The sequence below is a fragment of the Lissotriton helveticus genome, chromosome 4_2 (assembly GCF_964261635.1).
Source record: "Lissotriton helveticus chromosome 4_2, aLisHel1.1, whole genome shotgun sequence".
In the NCBI taxonomy this organism is placed as follows: domain Eukaryota; kingdom Metazoa; phylum Chordata; class Amphibia; order Caudata; family Salamandridae; genus Lissotriton; species Lissotriton helveticus.
Window position 1 is genome coordinate 142960392 of NC_136064.1, and position 17443 is coordinate 142977834.

The 17443-nt window shown below is 45.3% G+C and overlaps 1 protein-coding gene across 1 annotated transcript in view; it reads left to right on the forward strand.

Annotated features, from left to right (window-relative positions):
- Positions 1 to 1846: 1846 nt before the first annotated feature.
- LOC144751987 (vomeronasal type-2 receptor 116-like) overlaps positions 1847 to 17443 on the forward strand; it is a 91577-nt gene continuing 75980 nt past the window's right edge. Inside the window, exon 1 of the mRNA XM_078639945.1 lies at positions 1847 to 2281. Within this exon, the coding sequence (XP_078496071.1) occupies positions 1847 to 2281 (435 nt within the window). The remainder of the gene's footprint in view (positions 2282 to 17443) is intronic.

The window sequence follows — 17443 nt, forward strand, 5'->3', positions numbered from 1 at the left end:
ACATAAAAATCATCTTTACTAAACTATGTTGTTATATTCTGTACTGGGTATGCCCCGTCACCCCACTCCCTCCTCCCCTGTTGGTATACGCCTACCTGTGATGTACAGAACATTCCACAGCTGACCCAAGCTGACTGGAACCTGTGATGGTGAAAGGTACGAATGAAGAAGAGTCTACAAGTCATCCTGCCTTTTCTGCTCCTTTATAACACTGGCAACGGGCAACCGTGTGGGTACAGTTCACCATCAGCCCCAATACGTAATCCAGTTACAGCTGATACTTGGAAGCATTACAGAGAATAAGTGAGTTTTCTTGTCTTACCAAGAACTGCTGCTTCCACTTGGATAATTACTGCATCAAGTTGTTTACTGCTTGCTTTGGAATGAGTATATATACACTGTGATCATCAGGCTAATGATGGTGAAGATGTATCATGAACTTTGCGGTGTTGAACAACTAGCGAAACTCCCTTCACGCCATCTGTGTGGCATGGTACTGAAGCATCCCTTGTTGTGGATGTGAGGAGTTGAGTTACCCCGTGTGACAAGGATCGTGGGGAGAGCACTGTGAGTGCCCAGTGGATGAGGAAGCACCTGTGGTGTACCTAGAGGGCACGTGACCTTATCTACTGCCGCTGTGTGGAACTGAGAGGAGCGGTCGTCGCACTGTAAAGCTTCCTCACAAGACCAGCAGGCCCCCGTGACTTCACTCATCAGCTACGCTGTTCCGTCTTCAAAGTCGAGGATTTCCTTGGGCACGACACCATCAGGCTGCGCAGCCTCCTCAAGTGACTGGCAGGCTCTTGTGTTTGATCCTCATCGAACACTGCTCCCATCTTGCCACCGTCATGCTGCGCAGCCTACTCAAGTGACCAACAGGCTCTGGAGTTTAATCCTTATCGGACGCTGCTCCCGCCTTGCTACCTTCATACTGCGCAGCCTACTCAAGTTACCAGCAGGCTCTGATGTTTAATCCTCATCGGACACTGCTTCCATCTTCCCCGCGGAAGTTTCTGAGGTGGATCAGCGCTAGGACGGCCTTTGTAGGCGTTCCTCAGTGAGGAGGCGGGCAAGGTTAACTCTTGCATAACTGGTCCCTTTCCTCTCACACCTGTTTCTTTTTTATTATTTCACCATTCACAGTCAAATAGACATTTCTGTCAAGTTACAGGGGCCGCAGTCTGTGAATAGGTTTTACACGCTTGTCGTCATTGCTATACGCTGACAGGCACAGCAGTTTCTACAAGAGTTGCTGTTGTCTTGGCCTCATATTACGGTGTACACAATGCTCATCGCATTCTCTTGCTTGTCTTTGCCTTCCACACACTGACATCAGTACAAAAGGGGGTGGAGATGGACGGAGCATCTGAATCAATCAAACACTCACACCCAGTCAAAAGTTCTGGGTTTAATCCATCACCGTTCTTTAGCCCACTCTGCCACCCCAGTTCTGACATGGCTATATTATCACCATCATTGCCACAGTTGTCCTGGCCCCGTCTTACAAGGATATACAACGTCCTTCATCATCTCCTGCCTGTCTATGCTTTCCACACGCAGACAGGCACAGCTATTATCATCATTTTCCTGACCCTGCTAGCCCACTTGTTGCTGCGCTTCGCAGTCTACCTCACACTCTCAGACAGATTCTGTTTGAGTGTCTCATTGTTGCAAAGTTTCCTCCCAGAATTGCAAATTGTTCACGCTGACGAGCACAGCTTGTGCTTGTACACCATCACAGTGTGGAAACCTGGCTCCGCTATGTTGAACTTAGCGTGTTTACTGTTGTTTATTTTTTTGCACAGTGTCTTCCAAATTGACATAGCTCTGCAAGGCAGGAATGAAAATGGTCACTTCAAATATGTCCCAACCACCTCCTTTCCTCAACGAAGTGGGAGAGCCCCATTTACAGTGGAAACAATGGTTTGGACTAATGGAGTCTTACTTATTTGCAATAGGAGGGGAAAAAGTATCTTCTTTGTGCAAACTACATACTCTACTTCATAATTTAAGTATTGAGGGCCGGAAAACTTATGACATTATAACATCTGCAGAAGCAGAGAATGATAGCGATGATGATGAAAATGTGTACTTGGTTGCAGTTAACAGACTAGAAAATCATTTTGGTAAAATTATTAATGTGGTATTGGAAATGTATAAATTATTTTCGGAGGTACAGGGCAAGAATGAGAAAGTTAAAACGTACATAGCGGCTTTGAAAGGTTTAGCCAACACATGCGAGTTTGAAACACTACATGATTCCCTCATCAGAGATCAGATGGTAAGGTACACAAACAACACTAAAATACAGGTGAGGCTATTAGTTGCTATTAAGGGGGAGGAGTCGGCCTAACGGCTAGGGCGCTCGACCTCAGACCTGTGGATCTGGGTTTGAGTCTCGGTAATGATGCCAAAACCTCCTGTGATTCTGGGCAAATCACTTAATCTCCCTGTGCCTAAAATAAATGTGTGTCCTCATCTAATGTAACTCGTTCTATATAAAGCGCTCTGATACCCGATTCGGTTCGGGTCTAGTTTGCGCTATATAAAACTCTGCAAAAAAATTAAAAAAACAGATCCTAAACAGGCTATAGAGATAGCAGTGGGGATTGAGCATACTGCAGATTGCATGGCAGCAATGAAGGAGGATTGGGACAAACATGCTTAGGTTAAGGCTGAGATTAATGCTATAGGTAATTAGGAGGTCAGCAAAGAGAGCAAAAGTAAATTACCAAGCGTTCTTCCAGCGGGCACCAAACTGAAGTGTTACCGGTGTGGTCATTTAGCCAATTATGTAGGGTGTCAAGTGAGATCAGTCACATGTCACAAGTGCAGTAGAAGGGGGCATTTGGATAGGGTTTGCCGAGATCAACGTTCAAAAGCAGAACCTCCCCAAGAAACCAAACATGCATATCAACTCAACGATACTGACAAAACTGCTGATTTTCCTTTGTGTACTGTCACTTTAGACAAGAGAGAGGTCACTGTTTTTGCGGATTCTTGCTCACACTATACTTTGGTGCAAGCTGAGGAATTCTCAAAAATGTTTCCCGTATGACAACAGGACATACAACCTTCAGACATCCATCCAGGTGGGGGTAAAATGTTGACCCCATACCCTTGATAGGTATGACAACCATGAACATAGGATTTAAAGGGAGAAGCACAGTTGGTAAAATATATATCACGCAGAAAGGATCCAATTTATTGGGTGCAAACCACCAAAGAGAACTGGGTATTAACTTAGACCCCAACAGTCCTGATCAAGTTCTATTAGTAGATCCGTCAGTAGGGGGCGCTGAAGTGTGCAACGATTTTCCTAAGGTCTTTACAGATAACTTAGGGCAGTTAAAAAACTACCAACACTCCATGAAGCTCCAAACCAATGCTCGACCAGTGACCCACTAAGTCAGGCCCAGTCAGGCCCATACCACACATGATGCAGGCACCCCTGCGAGCTGAGTTGGATAGGCTGTTGTCACAAGGGTTTATTGCACCAATAGAAAGCTCACAATGAGTGGCCCCCATAGCTCTTAGCACCAAATGGTCCAGCAAGGAAACCCGGTTATGTGTTGACCTGAGAGATTTGAATGAGAACATTTGGGTGGATAGGCATCCCTTGCCCCGGATACATGACGTTCTTACCCTCATCAAAGGTGCAAGTTGTTTTAGTATGTTAGACCTATCATCGGCTTACCACCAAGTGGAGCTGCACCTATACTACTGTCATTTAGCCTCATTTATAACTCCTCTTGGGGCATTCCAATACATTTGCATGCCCTTTAGGTTGGCCTCAGCAGCTGCTGCCTTCCAAAGGATCATGCAACATGTATTGAAGGACCTCCCATGTACGCTATCCTTCTAGGACGATATTCTTATTTATGAAAAAGATTTGGACGAGCACAACACCATTCTGAGAAATGTACTAATTGAACGTGAGGTAGCAGGTCTAATCGTAAAAAAAGAAAAGTGTTGTATATGACACTCTATTTCTCAAGATGGAACAAAGCCCAAGGTCGACTTGGTTGAGGCTATTCAGGGCACTGCATTGCTCCCACATGAGACGAAGATCTTAAATCATTCCTGGGTTCATTTTAGTACTATGCTAAGTTTGTCTGTAACGATGCTAGTATATTGGAGCCATTGCTAACATTGCTACAAGCAAGGACCCCTTTTGTGTGGGATGAAGAGTGTCAGTCAGCATCCATCACAGTGAAGGAGAGCATTGCCACTGCCCCATCATTGGGAACATTTTATCCCACCAACACCACTGTGATGTGTCATGGTGGACTACCACACTTGTTGGGTAGTTTACAAGTGTGAACACCAGATAGAAGGATATATTCTTCAATGAAGGTATCCCTGACGTCCTGGAACTGATAACCGTGTACAATTTACACCAGAAAGCATGAGAGAGTTTATTTCAGGACTCAGTATTACCCACCATAAAAGAGCACTATATTAACCCCAGGCCAACGGGTCGCTGGAACGTATGAACCGATTAGTGAAAGAATGTCTGCAGCGAGCAGAGGTCTTTGGAATATCTGTAAAAGAAGCTTTACAAGATACATTGTTGACCTATTGCTCAACCCCTAATTCAGTCACTGGGGTTTCCCCTTTCAGCTCGTTGAAGTGAAGAGTCCCCAGACTCTCACCTCCTTGGAAAAGGTCATAACCCTGTGGAGTAGACCAGGATGAGATTGACAAAAGAGTAAGTGTTCATCAGTCTAAATATAAAAGCAGGTATGATGAGATAAAACTTGTTAAACCATGGACTTTCAGAGGAGGGCTATTGGGTTTGTATAGACCTACCAAAACCATGAAGAAGGGAGGCTACAAGGTTCTCCGAACCCATGAGGGTAACTAAAGTGGGCAGAAATGTAATTCAACTTGCTTGAGGTCATACTTGGCGCATGGACAGAATTGTCCCTCAGTGGCATGGTGTTGTTCCTCAGCTTGTTGTTCAAGGGGACGAGAGCGACTTTGCTGCTCCTAGAAGATCACTAAGGTCCAGGTCCGCACCTAGATAGACTAAAGACTACTATACTGTATAATTGTCTTGTTCTAATGCTACATTCTCTTGTGTGGTAATAGTTATCTAAATATCCAAGTTCGTGCCCTGACTGTCTTGGTCCCCCTCTCCATCCTTCCTTCCTCCCTTCTTTCCCATCCCCATGTAAGGAGATGTGCTATAATCTGCATTTAGTACGCCCCACCACCCCTCTCCCTCCTACCCTTTCACATTGGTCCCTGTGAGTGACAGAGTGAGTTAGCCATTGACAAGTTCCCAATTACAGGTTGTAAGAGAGATATTAAATCATAATATAAAAACATCAAAAGAACAAAGGGAAGAATGTTGTAAGTATTCTAAATTTTAGTGTCAAAAATTATGAGTGTCATGTGATATCAATATATAAAAATCAAATAAAGCAAGGAACAGGGTGGCATACCATAATGAAAATTGAAAGTCCTCATACTCAAGATATCAAACACATCATCTTTAGGTCTGGGTGATGAACTCCGCTCCTCTCACATAGTTTGCCAAGGTTTTCACACTCCGCATTACGCAGAGCCCGCGGATTCCCCAAAAACTCCACTTAGCGGAGCTGAGTTTTTTCCTCGCTCGTGTTCGTCAACGTCAAGTTGGGAAGCGAAGATAATCTACCTCCCGTTTTTCCTCGTTCCCGATTGTCCACTTCAATTTCTCAACTCGGGCAGTCAGATTTCTCATTATGAGTAGTCGTGTATCCTCGTGACCGCTTGCGGTGAGAAACCATCCGTTCGCTTTGAGAAAGCTGCTGCTCGAGTAAAAATCTACTCAAACAGCACAAAGGGAAGCAGCTCCCGCTTGTGCTGTGCATGGTGCCGTTCATGATGATTGCACAGTGCGGACAAGCATCTGGCACTGAAAATCATTGCAAACAGAATTTATCTAAAGCACTCCGCCACTCGCGGAGCTTCGCGTAGCGCAGCAGAGTTCTTTTACACTTTGCGGAGTTTCACGTTGCGGAACTCTGCAAACTCCACCCAGGATTATTCATCATGACCTCCATTGAAAAAAAATCTTCAGTGGGCCTATGCAATCTTTAAAGCTACTGACATATCTCAGGGGTATTGCAAATGTACTTGAAACAATTGTCTGTCACCTTTCTCCACAACTGGAATCAAATGGCCTTTTAGGAGACTTTTAAGAAGACTCCAGACATCTCAAGCATCACTAATGTATGCAGTAAGAACGATTCAATTGCTGGGACCAAGGCATAATTTAATGTTAGGAAACAGTCTTTTTCCAGGTTCCCTCTGCGAGAAGCCAGATCAGTATAAGGTGTTCACTTATGTAAGTGTAGCATCCTGAACTGACCCAGGCAACCCTTATGGTGATTTTAGGGGTTTAGATAACCATGGAAAGCTCTTGAAGCAGAAGCTGTGGAGAGCAGCCTTCAGGGTTAATCCAGATGGAGTGCAAAGCAGCTCGGTTTTCTATTATCTAATCTATTAGTGTAGGCTAAATGAAAAAGAACCACATAGTATACATATAAAAATAGATATGTATTACAATCACTCACTAACACATTATGATATCTCCTACCTGCTGATATAATCACAATTTACACAATACTTCAAACATAGAACAGCAACTAGAATCAATACACATTGGTCCCCCGGAGGAGAGCAGACCATAAGTCAAAATAGTAGTATGTGAATCATGATCTATTTCGAGACAGGACCCAAGAGACGTAGAAGAGTCGAGGACCCAAGAAACCACCCCAGGCAAGAGTCTAAGAGCACCAAAAAGTTCATGTGTAAAGAGAATACACTATGTGTACTCAATACTACTCAATCGGTACATTGCGGTTGCAGTCTTACCATCGGAGGACAAAAAGACTTGATTGAGACCCACATGTGAGTTCAAGTCGAAGAGTACCTGAAAGCAGAGGGGACATAGTCTATGTCACTCAGGTGTGACGAGGAAGCACACAAGACAAAGGCCCCTCGAGTTCAAGTTTCCAGGTAAAAAGGTGTTGAGGAGCTTCCAGCACTGTTGCACTGAGTTGGTTGCTCTGCCCAAACTTCTGAGGCATTGAATACAACAGAGTCCATCCGTTCCAACCAAACGCATTGGTACTGATCAGTTCTAGCAGGGACAGACTCTTTGATAGAAACTTTCAATGTATATGACTGCATTGGCATGAGTCGGTCGAGACAACCGGGCCGATTGCCGTGTGGTAAAGTGATACAATGAAGCGGTGCACAAGGGTTCAGTTGTAGAAACCCCGATGAGGGATACTGGCCTCAATTTGATGAAAGGACAGCTCAGGCCTTGCAGTAGAAGAGAACCACCTCCTGTGTTTCTGAGCCTTGTGGAGTCAGTGGGAGCTCAGGATCGGCAAACTGTTCAGTTGTGTTGTGGTGCCTATGGATTCAGGGTAGTGACTCCTTCACTCTAAGGGAGATTCCTGCCATTGTCTTTGATGTCCACAGGCCTGGGAAGACCTGTACTGAGCACCGACATACACGTTTCAGGAAGCTTGCCGATCGAGAAAGTCAGGACTAGCAGGAAACCTATTGTCCTACCTTCCCCTGCTCTGGCTTGGCTCAGCAGCAGGAGGGCAGAATCGTGTATGTGGTCGGCAGAAGCCCTAGGTTGCTGTCAGGCTCTATAAAATTGATCCCAGGAGTATGGAGGGCTCCTTGTAGGGGCCCCACTGTGGATGTAATCATACCTCCAACACCGGATACAGTGATGGGGTATGATTCTAACATGTTTGATACCAAACATGCCCAGGTTAGTTCCAGCCAATTTAGAGATGGTAATCGAGTAATAAATTTCGCCTCTATAAATTATCAGAGCTGATTCACTTACAAAGCCTGGAGTATTGACTCTGGGTTTTGTAGGGGTGGTCTGGTCATGCAGGGCCGCCCTCACACACAGAATCAAGCACTCTGCCTTCAGGACTGAAGGCCTGCTAGAATGGTAATGTACAGGTTTCATGTGCAGTGGTATTACATGTAAGGAGAGCTATATTTTTTGTGAGAGGGGCTTGCACCAATTCACACTGGCTGCAATAGCAGGCATGTAGTCATAGTTTGGAGGGTACCCTATGGTTGGCATAACATATGCTGCAGCCCATGGTGGACCACTGGTGGACCTAGGCTCTAGGCACCTTAGTACCATATACTAGGGTACACCAGCAGTCGATTATGAATATACCAAGGTACTCAGAATAACCAATTTAGGGAGGAATCACAGTGACTGGGGTACTGATTAGCTGAATCCCGGTCAGACTAGTTAGAAAACAGTATGACACCAACAAAAAGTGGGGGTAACCATGAAAGCAGATCCTACTTTCCTATTCTCCCCACATATGTTCTCCAATGTTGATTTTGACTCTGAGGTGCACTGAAGCCTGCTAACCAGGCCACTTGTCTCAGTGCTCTCTCCCTAAAAAATGATGCATGTGAATTGGTAATCCCAATTGGCAAGGACTTTATCCCCCTTCTAAGTTCTTGATAAGTGGTACCAGTTGTAAACTAGGCATGGGAAAAAATGGGTCATGAGGACCTGAATCACTGATTGTGCCACCCTGAGTCACCCAAGTAAAAAGATGACAGCATGCCTGGGATTGTAGACTGTAGGAGAAGTGCAAACTGCCCCACCTCGAGTTTGCCCTCACAACTGGTAGCAAGGTCACAGAAGTTTTTTAAAATATGTCAGTCGCCCTAAAGTAGGCCTTCTGAGCCCAGAAGGAAGGGTGCATTATATCAAATGTACAGATATGTAAGTGCAAGCTTATAGGGCCCTATAGTTCCCTTTACCATTAGTGATACATGGTCCATAATATCACATGTGCTGACAATCAGGTCAAACCCGAGGATGGCAGCTCCATCATAGTACCTCCTAATGTGTCATGTTTGGTATTAAACAACATGCCTTCTCACTCCCTGACAATAATCTTGTGTTGAGGGTGATGTGGAATGCACCTATGTGGCTGCATTAGAGGTTGCTCAAAAGGTTGATCCAGCGCTGTGCGCTCTGGCACAAGCCTGTGTTTCACACATTTGCTGCCACCAAGACAGGATTCTGATATCCTGAAAGGCAACTTGATCACTCCCTGGAGTCAGGAACAAAGACCTGATCTTCCATAGTAAGAGTTTGGTCTAAGCGAACACGCAGATTTTTTGCTGCGGATTTGGGGGTCGATGCATTACCCAAATCCATTGGACGCCCGCCTAGGGACCAGAGCACTTGAGCTCTACCAAAGGGCATGATCTCCGTTTTGCTGGCTCTAGCTGGAGAAAATTCTCAGCCATCCACTCCATGATGTCCTTCAATCTGTCTGTAAAGCATGCCTTCATAGAAAGAAGGGGCCAGATGTATGACCCTTTTTTGCGGCTGCAAATAGGAGAACCTCCTGTTTGCGGCTGCAAATAAGGGTAAAAGCATGTAAAGATACAAATAGCATTTCCGACACTCGCTATTAGGAAAGGATATCTCTTCCTAATAGCGAATGAACATGCTATGTACTAGTGTTTTTTGACCGCATTTACGGCCACAAAAACTGGATGCCTTTTTTTTTTATACTGCTTTATTAGAAAAAAGCAGTTACAGACATGGTGGTCTGCTGAGCGCAGCAGGCCACCATTCCTGTGAATGCTAGCCATTCCTAAAGGGGTTGCAAATTGTTCCTGCATCATTAATATTAATGAGGCATGCATGTGCGACCCCATTAGGAATCGCAAACAGTGCCTGAGAGTGAGACACTGTTGTGCATTCCAATTAGCGAGTTAGAAAATGCGAGTCTCAAATGTGAAGCAATTTGCGACTCGCTAATTGGTGGGTCGTACACCTAGCCCAAGGTCACTATCAAAGGAGATCAGAAATTGAGAGTTGTCCACATATGAAAAAGGTGAAATGATCTTTCAAGGATAGCGGCTTATTGAGACTAATGCCGAGATTTTCAACTGCCTACCTAGCATTGATGGCAAGACTCATCTCGGATAGCCACCAATCAGAAGACCATAATAGCTGCATTTCCTCAAACAGCAATATCTCAGTTTTATCACAGGGAAGGCAATTTCTTGCCAAGCAGCTATTTTGTTACATCACTTAGTGAATCATAGATGGATTTTGTCAAAACCATGCCAAAGCAAGATGTCTAATTGGGTTTCATTTCCTTTAGATAAGTCCTCAAAGCTGCACAATTTAACATCTGTCGATGTTAAATAATGTGGATCTCAGGGAAGAGCCCTGAGGGACCCCTTTTTTTACATGCATGGTATGCAACTTAAAAGAGTCTAACGAGATCATCTGCGTCTGGTTTTCCAGGAAATCTATGGTGCAGTGTAAAGCTTTTCCATCTATGGCTCCCTTGTAAAGCCTGCTAACCAAGATGATATGGGATACAGTCAAAGACAGCAGACTTTTTGAGCAACACCATCTTAGCTGGATAGACAGCATCGAAGGAAAGGCTTATGGCATCTGTAGCCTCCAAGAGCAGGGTTTTGGTGCTGTGACAATCTCTAAAACCAGACTGAGGGGGGTCGAGAATCCCATGATCGTCCAGATAGGTGGCAGCTGTATATTTACCAGACCTTCCATGATTTTACCTAAAAGCGGAAGAAGAGAGATTGGCCAGTATTAGGAATGGTTCCTTTAATCTGCTTTATGGTTTTTATGGGTCTAAAAACTACACTACTATCTAAACCAGTGGTAGGAAAGATGTCAAAGGGGTGTAATGGGCAGTATGAGCATGGTAGATAAACTAGATGCTATAAAGGGTGGGTTGGGTCTGGCGGAGAGCCTGATTTAGCTTTTACTAACAAACTCTACACTTGGCTTGAGTAAAGATGATATGGATTTTGCATGCTTCTCTGATTTTCATTTTTATAGGCATCTTTTTCGGAAGAGGTCATCTTCTTGCTAGTCTTCTACACATGGCTTTTTGAATTATTAGATCTGTGGGGTACCACCTTGCATGGTGACTACTAGGAGTGGATGATGCATGTTTGAGGGAAGCATTCCTGTTAAACACTAAGAAGAGAGAGCTATGTTTGACGCTCCATTATGAAAGACCCTTATGGAGTTGGGGGCCAGTAGATCTAATCAGTCACCTATCTCAAATCTATAAAAGGTTGTTGTGACAGAGGGGCCGGGGAAGGAAGGACTCGACAGAAAGTGCAGTCCAAACAAGTCCTTTATTGACAGTATAAGGGGCTTGCCCGTGGGCAGAGTCTCGTTCCACTCAAAGAGTTCCTCCTGCCGTGGAGTCGTCTTGCACTGGGAAGGTATACACCAGGGTCCCCGTCTTCCCTTTCCTCGGGGCTTCTCGGCTCCGGATGCAGTCAGGGAGAAAAGAGACACAGGAGAGCCTCGTTAGTGGCGTAACGAAGGGACAAGCATGAGAGGGGGGAAGGGGAAGTGAGGGATCACCAGGGTCCACCACCTTGTACCCAGCGTTGCTATGACTATGTGCTTAGGAGAACGTGCGGGGTTCCGTGGCCACCCTCGTCCTACTCCGTCCCGCCCCGTGCGGTGAAAAACCCTTGTAGACGCCCTCGTACCTTGGTTAGCCACACTTCTCCCCTGGAAGTGTGGCAGGGCGGCTCGTGGGTCCGTGGGCCTCCTGGCTTGTCGCGTCTCTCCTTCGGCAATACCAGCGATGGCTCTTCTCCCCTTCCGTCTTCCTCGGTGTCGGCGTTCTCCTCGCGGGTCGGCGTCTTCCCATCAGGTACCGCGCGTGTAGGAATCCCCGGCACTTCCTTATCCTCCTCCTGATCCGCTGATAGGGCCTTTGTTGATGACGAGGCCGCTCCCGATAGGCTGAATGGCGGAATCATCAGGGGACTCCCCCCTGACGTCACAGAAGGGAGGGCCAACAGCGGAGGCAGCGAAGGCAGCGCTGACCCACTCCATGCCACATCAAAGGGATCCTGCGGACGGGGCGGAAATGGACAGAAGTTAGCAGGTACGCCCCGTCCATCCAGGACAGGGAGCTCGTCCTCGTGACAGTTGACTACAGAAGTGAGATATGCGTTGAGAAGATCAGATCCATCTGCTCCTGTAAGCAGATGATGCGGTCCTGATATCAAAAACCGCAAATGGATTGTGGCACTTGATTGAGGGATTCACATCGTATATGGAGAATCAAGACAAACAGCTTTATTTATCTAAAACATACACTAAAGTCTGTGGAAGGGATAATCCTCAAAAAAGTTTTCACTAAGTGAAGGATATGAAATTCCTAGAAGTACAGAGCTTCTCTTATCTTGGCATTGAATTTCCAAATGCTAACACATTTGACCTACACATCAGAAATGCAAAAGCCAAAGCATCTAGAACTACGGAGGTCTTGAACCGATTTTCTAGAAAAATAGGAAATAAGCCTATAAGAGAACTGAATAAACAATATAGGATCACATGCATTCCTACTCCTATTTACAGAGCTGCAGTATGGGGCATAAAATCAAAAGACACACAATTGATGGACGGAATGCATAAAAAATCAAAACATTCTCCCCCAGTCAAGAGATCTAGGTTAAATCCATCATTCTTCTCACCAAAGCACCCCAGTTTAGACCTGGCTATATGCAAAAAAAGGCTTGCCTCTGGCACTGTGAGAATTGCATGGCAGAGAGTACTTCTCTTCAAACCCAGGAAAATCGTTTTTTTATGTAAGATACTGGCTGTACTACACACCACTTCATCCTACATGCTACATAAAGAGCTGGATACACCAATCATAAAAGATATGATCAAACAGAACTCTGTTATCTGTTGCACAATATATGAAACTGAGCAGGCTTTAAATTTACAAAAGGTGTTGTATTCAAGTGTTTAAATATTGACAAGCATCATAAGTTTCCCTGAAAAAGCTATGTAAACAAATTACTTAAAGAGTCATTTGTAGGAGAAACTATTGTCCATCCTGAAAGAATAATTCAGTTTAGTGAGAATGGCAAATCTTGGTGAAAAGATATCTGTCGTCAACATTCCACCTGAGATAGCAGACAGTTTGTATTTGCCGGAGGCTGTAATAGTGATATCAGTTAGGTGACTCACATGTGACTTAGCTACATATGGATTACTGGCTGTCACAAGACTGTCAGGAATGGGTTTTGCTTGTGTCCAAGAGATTTCATCTGCTTGTTCAGGGACAATACTGGGTGCTGCATGGTCTTTGTGTGCCATTAATGTTTCAGACATGTAGGCAAAGTCTAAACATTTCAAAGTGTAATTTATGGTGTCCATCTAAGTGCCTGGTTGGGAATGCTAGGCTATGTCAAGTCCTGTTAGTACATTCTGAGTGAAAGAGATGTTTGTGTGTTTGGACATTCATGCCCCTTCTAGCCCCCTCATGTGACACCGGTGAAGGTACACCTATTCAGCACGACAGAGCACTGCAACAATATCCTTCTTGGATTGGTTCATGCAAACAGTTTGAACCTCAGTTGTTGGTAACAGGAATGATGTGGAGTTTATTTAGTTGAGGGTGGATGCTGTGTGCCAGTCTGGCCTGACGCAGTCCATAGACAGCTGTCCAGGGTCCAGGGTCACATAAATGCTAATGCATAAAGAGCCCAGCAACAGAGCACTGCCTTCAGTGCGCAGTCACCTTTAACATCTTGGTTTTGCATCCATAGTGCATCTGGGTGATGTTCAATCAACATGCAACAACCCTCACCTGGGACACTCAGGAATGGGCCAAGATGTCAATGTATTTGGCAGAAATATCCCTCAGTTTACGGCCTGGAATGATGATTTTCAAACCTGCAGTTCCTTTCATGACTACCTTGACTTAAGTTCACACGTCACTCTGGGTACACAATGCATCGTCAGCATTACTGCATTTGGCCAGATCACTTGTGAGTGCTATGGATGTGACTGTGATCTGCCTCTGCCTGGCTGAACATTGAGGGATCCTATGGTACACTTGCACTGCTAAAGCCTGACAACATTAATGTAACGGCAGCACTTTGGCCACTACTCAACAGGGGTGAGTGCTGAGTGAAAAGAGTTGGAATGGTTGAGTTTTGTAATTTTTTGCACACTTTCCCTCTGAAAACTGTTGTGTCTTTACAAACTAGGACTTTTCTATTTTAACCACACATCATTTGCTGTTGAGCATATGATGTGTATGTTTGTTGTCATTTGTGTATAGATGTCAAAGGATTACTTTTGACCTAGGCTTGATGCTGGTCACACAGAGACGGAATTGCAGTGCTGTTATGTCAAGTGGATTGCCCTGTCTAACACGTGGTAAGCCGAGTGGACGGTGTGCACTGTCGTGCTGTGGGCCTATCTGCTGTGCATATTCCATAGGAGCCTGTGTTACACCCATGCACTAAGTTGACAGACAGGGTAGGAGGTGAATGTTGGAATGTGAGGTCTAGCTAGCGACGTGTTTAGCAAGGTTGATGTTGCATGGGCTGAGCTAAGTTAACAAGGGTAAAGATGAGAGAGGCATGTGGATCCATTTTGAAAATGGAGTGGAGGCTCAGACATAATGGAGAAAACAAGTTAGGATTTAAACGAGAGTGGACAGGGACGCTTCTACCTGCTGGGGCCATAAATCTTTGCCGCCACACATCCTGGTGGGATTCCTGTCCCAGGGTGCAATTTGCCTTTGTGCCACTGCTGGGAGCTGCAACCTTGTGCTGCTTCACACCCTGGTGAGACTCCCTGTTCCAGAGTGCACCCTGCCTTTGAGCTGCTGCTATTCGGGAGGTGTGACCAACATGCATAAAGCACTGTCTCTTCTTCCACAGTATGGGATGCTTCCACCTACTGGGGCCACAAACCTTTGCTGCTGCATACCCTGGTGGGACTCCTGCCCCAGGGTGTAACTTGCCTTCGTGCGACTGCTGGGTCTGCAATCTTGTCCTGCTGCAAACCCTGGTGGGACTCCCTGTCCCAGGGTGAAACTTGCCCTTGCGCCGCTGCCATTGGGGAGGCGTGACCAACATGCATTAAGCGCTGCCTCTCCCCTTGCAGTGTATGTGGGCCATGTCCAGGCAAAGCCCAGAACAAGGGCGGGCCCATCTGTGCCCATCATATCCCAGAAGAGGGTGGGCTGCACCACCCCTCTTACTTCTGCGCTTCAGGGCTCCATTCAAGGTACTGTGTGTATTGTAGTCTATTTATTATTTTGTTGGCTTTTCCCCATTGGCTGTTGTGGCTTGGGGCCTTGTTTTCTCTCCCCCAAGGATGAAGAAAGAAGACCCACTTAAGGCATTGTTTCCATTGAAGACCAACTATGGATTTATTTGCACCCCTTTTTGGGTGCTTTGGTTTAGAAGTTCATCTTGTCCCATTGTATCTCCCTTCTCAGTCTTTTCCATGTCTGCCGGAGGCCCCATCAGGAAATGGTGGGTTGCGGAGGGGGTGACATGGGCCGGTGGAGTACACAATGTAGTCATGAAATCCAAGAAGACACAGAGCCCTGTAAAGGGCAGCTGTGGCCTCGATCATACTGATGATTTACTGTTTGAGTGAGAGGGACTACAGGCTCCAGCTGCTGCTGACTCTGTGCCTTGATATAAGACCTCCATAGCTCACAGAACGTTTGCTAAAGAAGGGCGTATAGACAGCATGTTCAGAAAGGTGAACAATGGTACCAGCACCCAGCCCAGGGAAACCTATGTAATACTCCTGGATGATTCACAAATATAACCACTGACATATCAACATCTACTAGTGAGTTCCCACGTAGCAATAGATGTTCACCTCTGTTAGATCTGTCAGAAATGAGCGTTGTTACTGAGGTCCCAGATGAAACGGGGAAATATAAAAAAGGAAGTTCCTCTCCGCCCATTGATGCAGTCCTAGTTGTTCCTGAAGCTACTAGCTCTATATATGACTTACGTAAGGAGGTTTGTACCCTGAAAACCACAATTGGAACACTAACTGGGCTTATTCATAAGTTGCTACACAGGCTTTGGGAATCCAATAGTCAAGGCATAGAACCTGGTCTCTAGCACATGAGGGATGTTGCCCTTAGGAGACAGTTGTTACATACAGTTTCACATGACACTCCCCTGGTATCGATTACAAAAAATTTCTGAGTAATTGCACAGCAAGAATGGTTGAAGATGTCGTGGGGGGTCAGCTAGGTCAAATAGCATATGAGGCAACATGAAGACATTTGCAACCTCAACCTAGAGAAAATGTGAGGCGTGATATGCCACATCACTGGAAAGGACCTTCTACCTCTCACACTACCCAGTGTGAAAAAATCTACATGATTAATGTTCCTAAAAATTATTCCACATGATATGAGAATGAGGAATCCCTAAAAAATAAGTCTATTGATTCAATAAGCCATGTTAGAGGGTGCAGATCCATGATTAGGGAAGACATTGTTTGTGCAAAGAAATGTGTCTAAGCTAATACCACTACAGACGCCATAGAGCTGACCCTAGCTGATGAGACTTTAGAGATTATTCTTATTTTCATGAAAGTTAGGACTTTTCCCCCACCCACGTCAAATATCCTTTTTAATGGATCCCATTGTTATAAATGTACACGTACTTCCGTGCTCAAATTAAAGGAGCACTCTGTGGTCACTGCCAGGTTATCATGGTGGCATTTCAGATTTTTCTGCTTCCTGTTGTTCCTTCTGCGTGGGGGGATGTCCAACCTGTGACCAAAGCTGGGACGGCCATACCTTGCCTTCAGGTAATGGGGCGTTAGAACATCCAATAAGGGATTCTTCGCGGAGCACACACATCCTGGACAATGAGGTTAGGGAGCACATAGTGGGAGACCCCTATGCCCGTTACTTAGATGCCAGCGTATGTGCACTGCTTTGCATGATGATGGAATCGTTCATTCGTTACACCCTCCTTATGTTAACATTCAGTTTTATCTGCTTCTGTCAATTGATCATTGCAGCTCATGTATTTTATACAAAAATCAAAATGCCCCTTTGAGTATTTCTTGTATATTTCTCCCATTGAGCATGAATGATGGAATGATAGTGTTCCGTTACAGTGATTCCTGGGGATCAGGGTTGTCATGCTCTGAGGTTGCCCAAACTATTTGTTTCCTTTCTAGACTTAGGGGTACTTATGGTGGCACTGTGAGCAAACTGCTCTACGTGACAACATATCCTGAGGAGGTGCACGGAATCAGTGTGGCGCCAAAAGGTGTTTCTTTACCACAGTGATCATAGTGCCTTTAATGATGGGGCACCACTCCCAGAGTGAAGGGGAGGTCCACAAATATAGGGGATGAACATTGTTATACATCCAACGCATGCTTAATTGCTAGATCCAGGTTGTGACATCGCAGGTAAAACAAATACTAGAAACACAAAAACAAATGTTCCCCTTCTGTGGGTTCTTATATTGTGAGAACCACGCATCCTGTCATATGGTTGATAACCCAGTATAGGATGATCCTGAAGTTTTATACATAAAGCATCTTAATGTATCAGCACTGCTG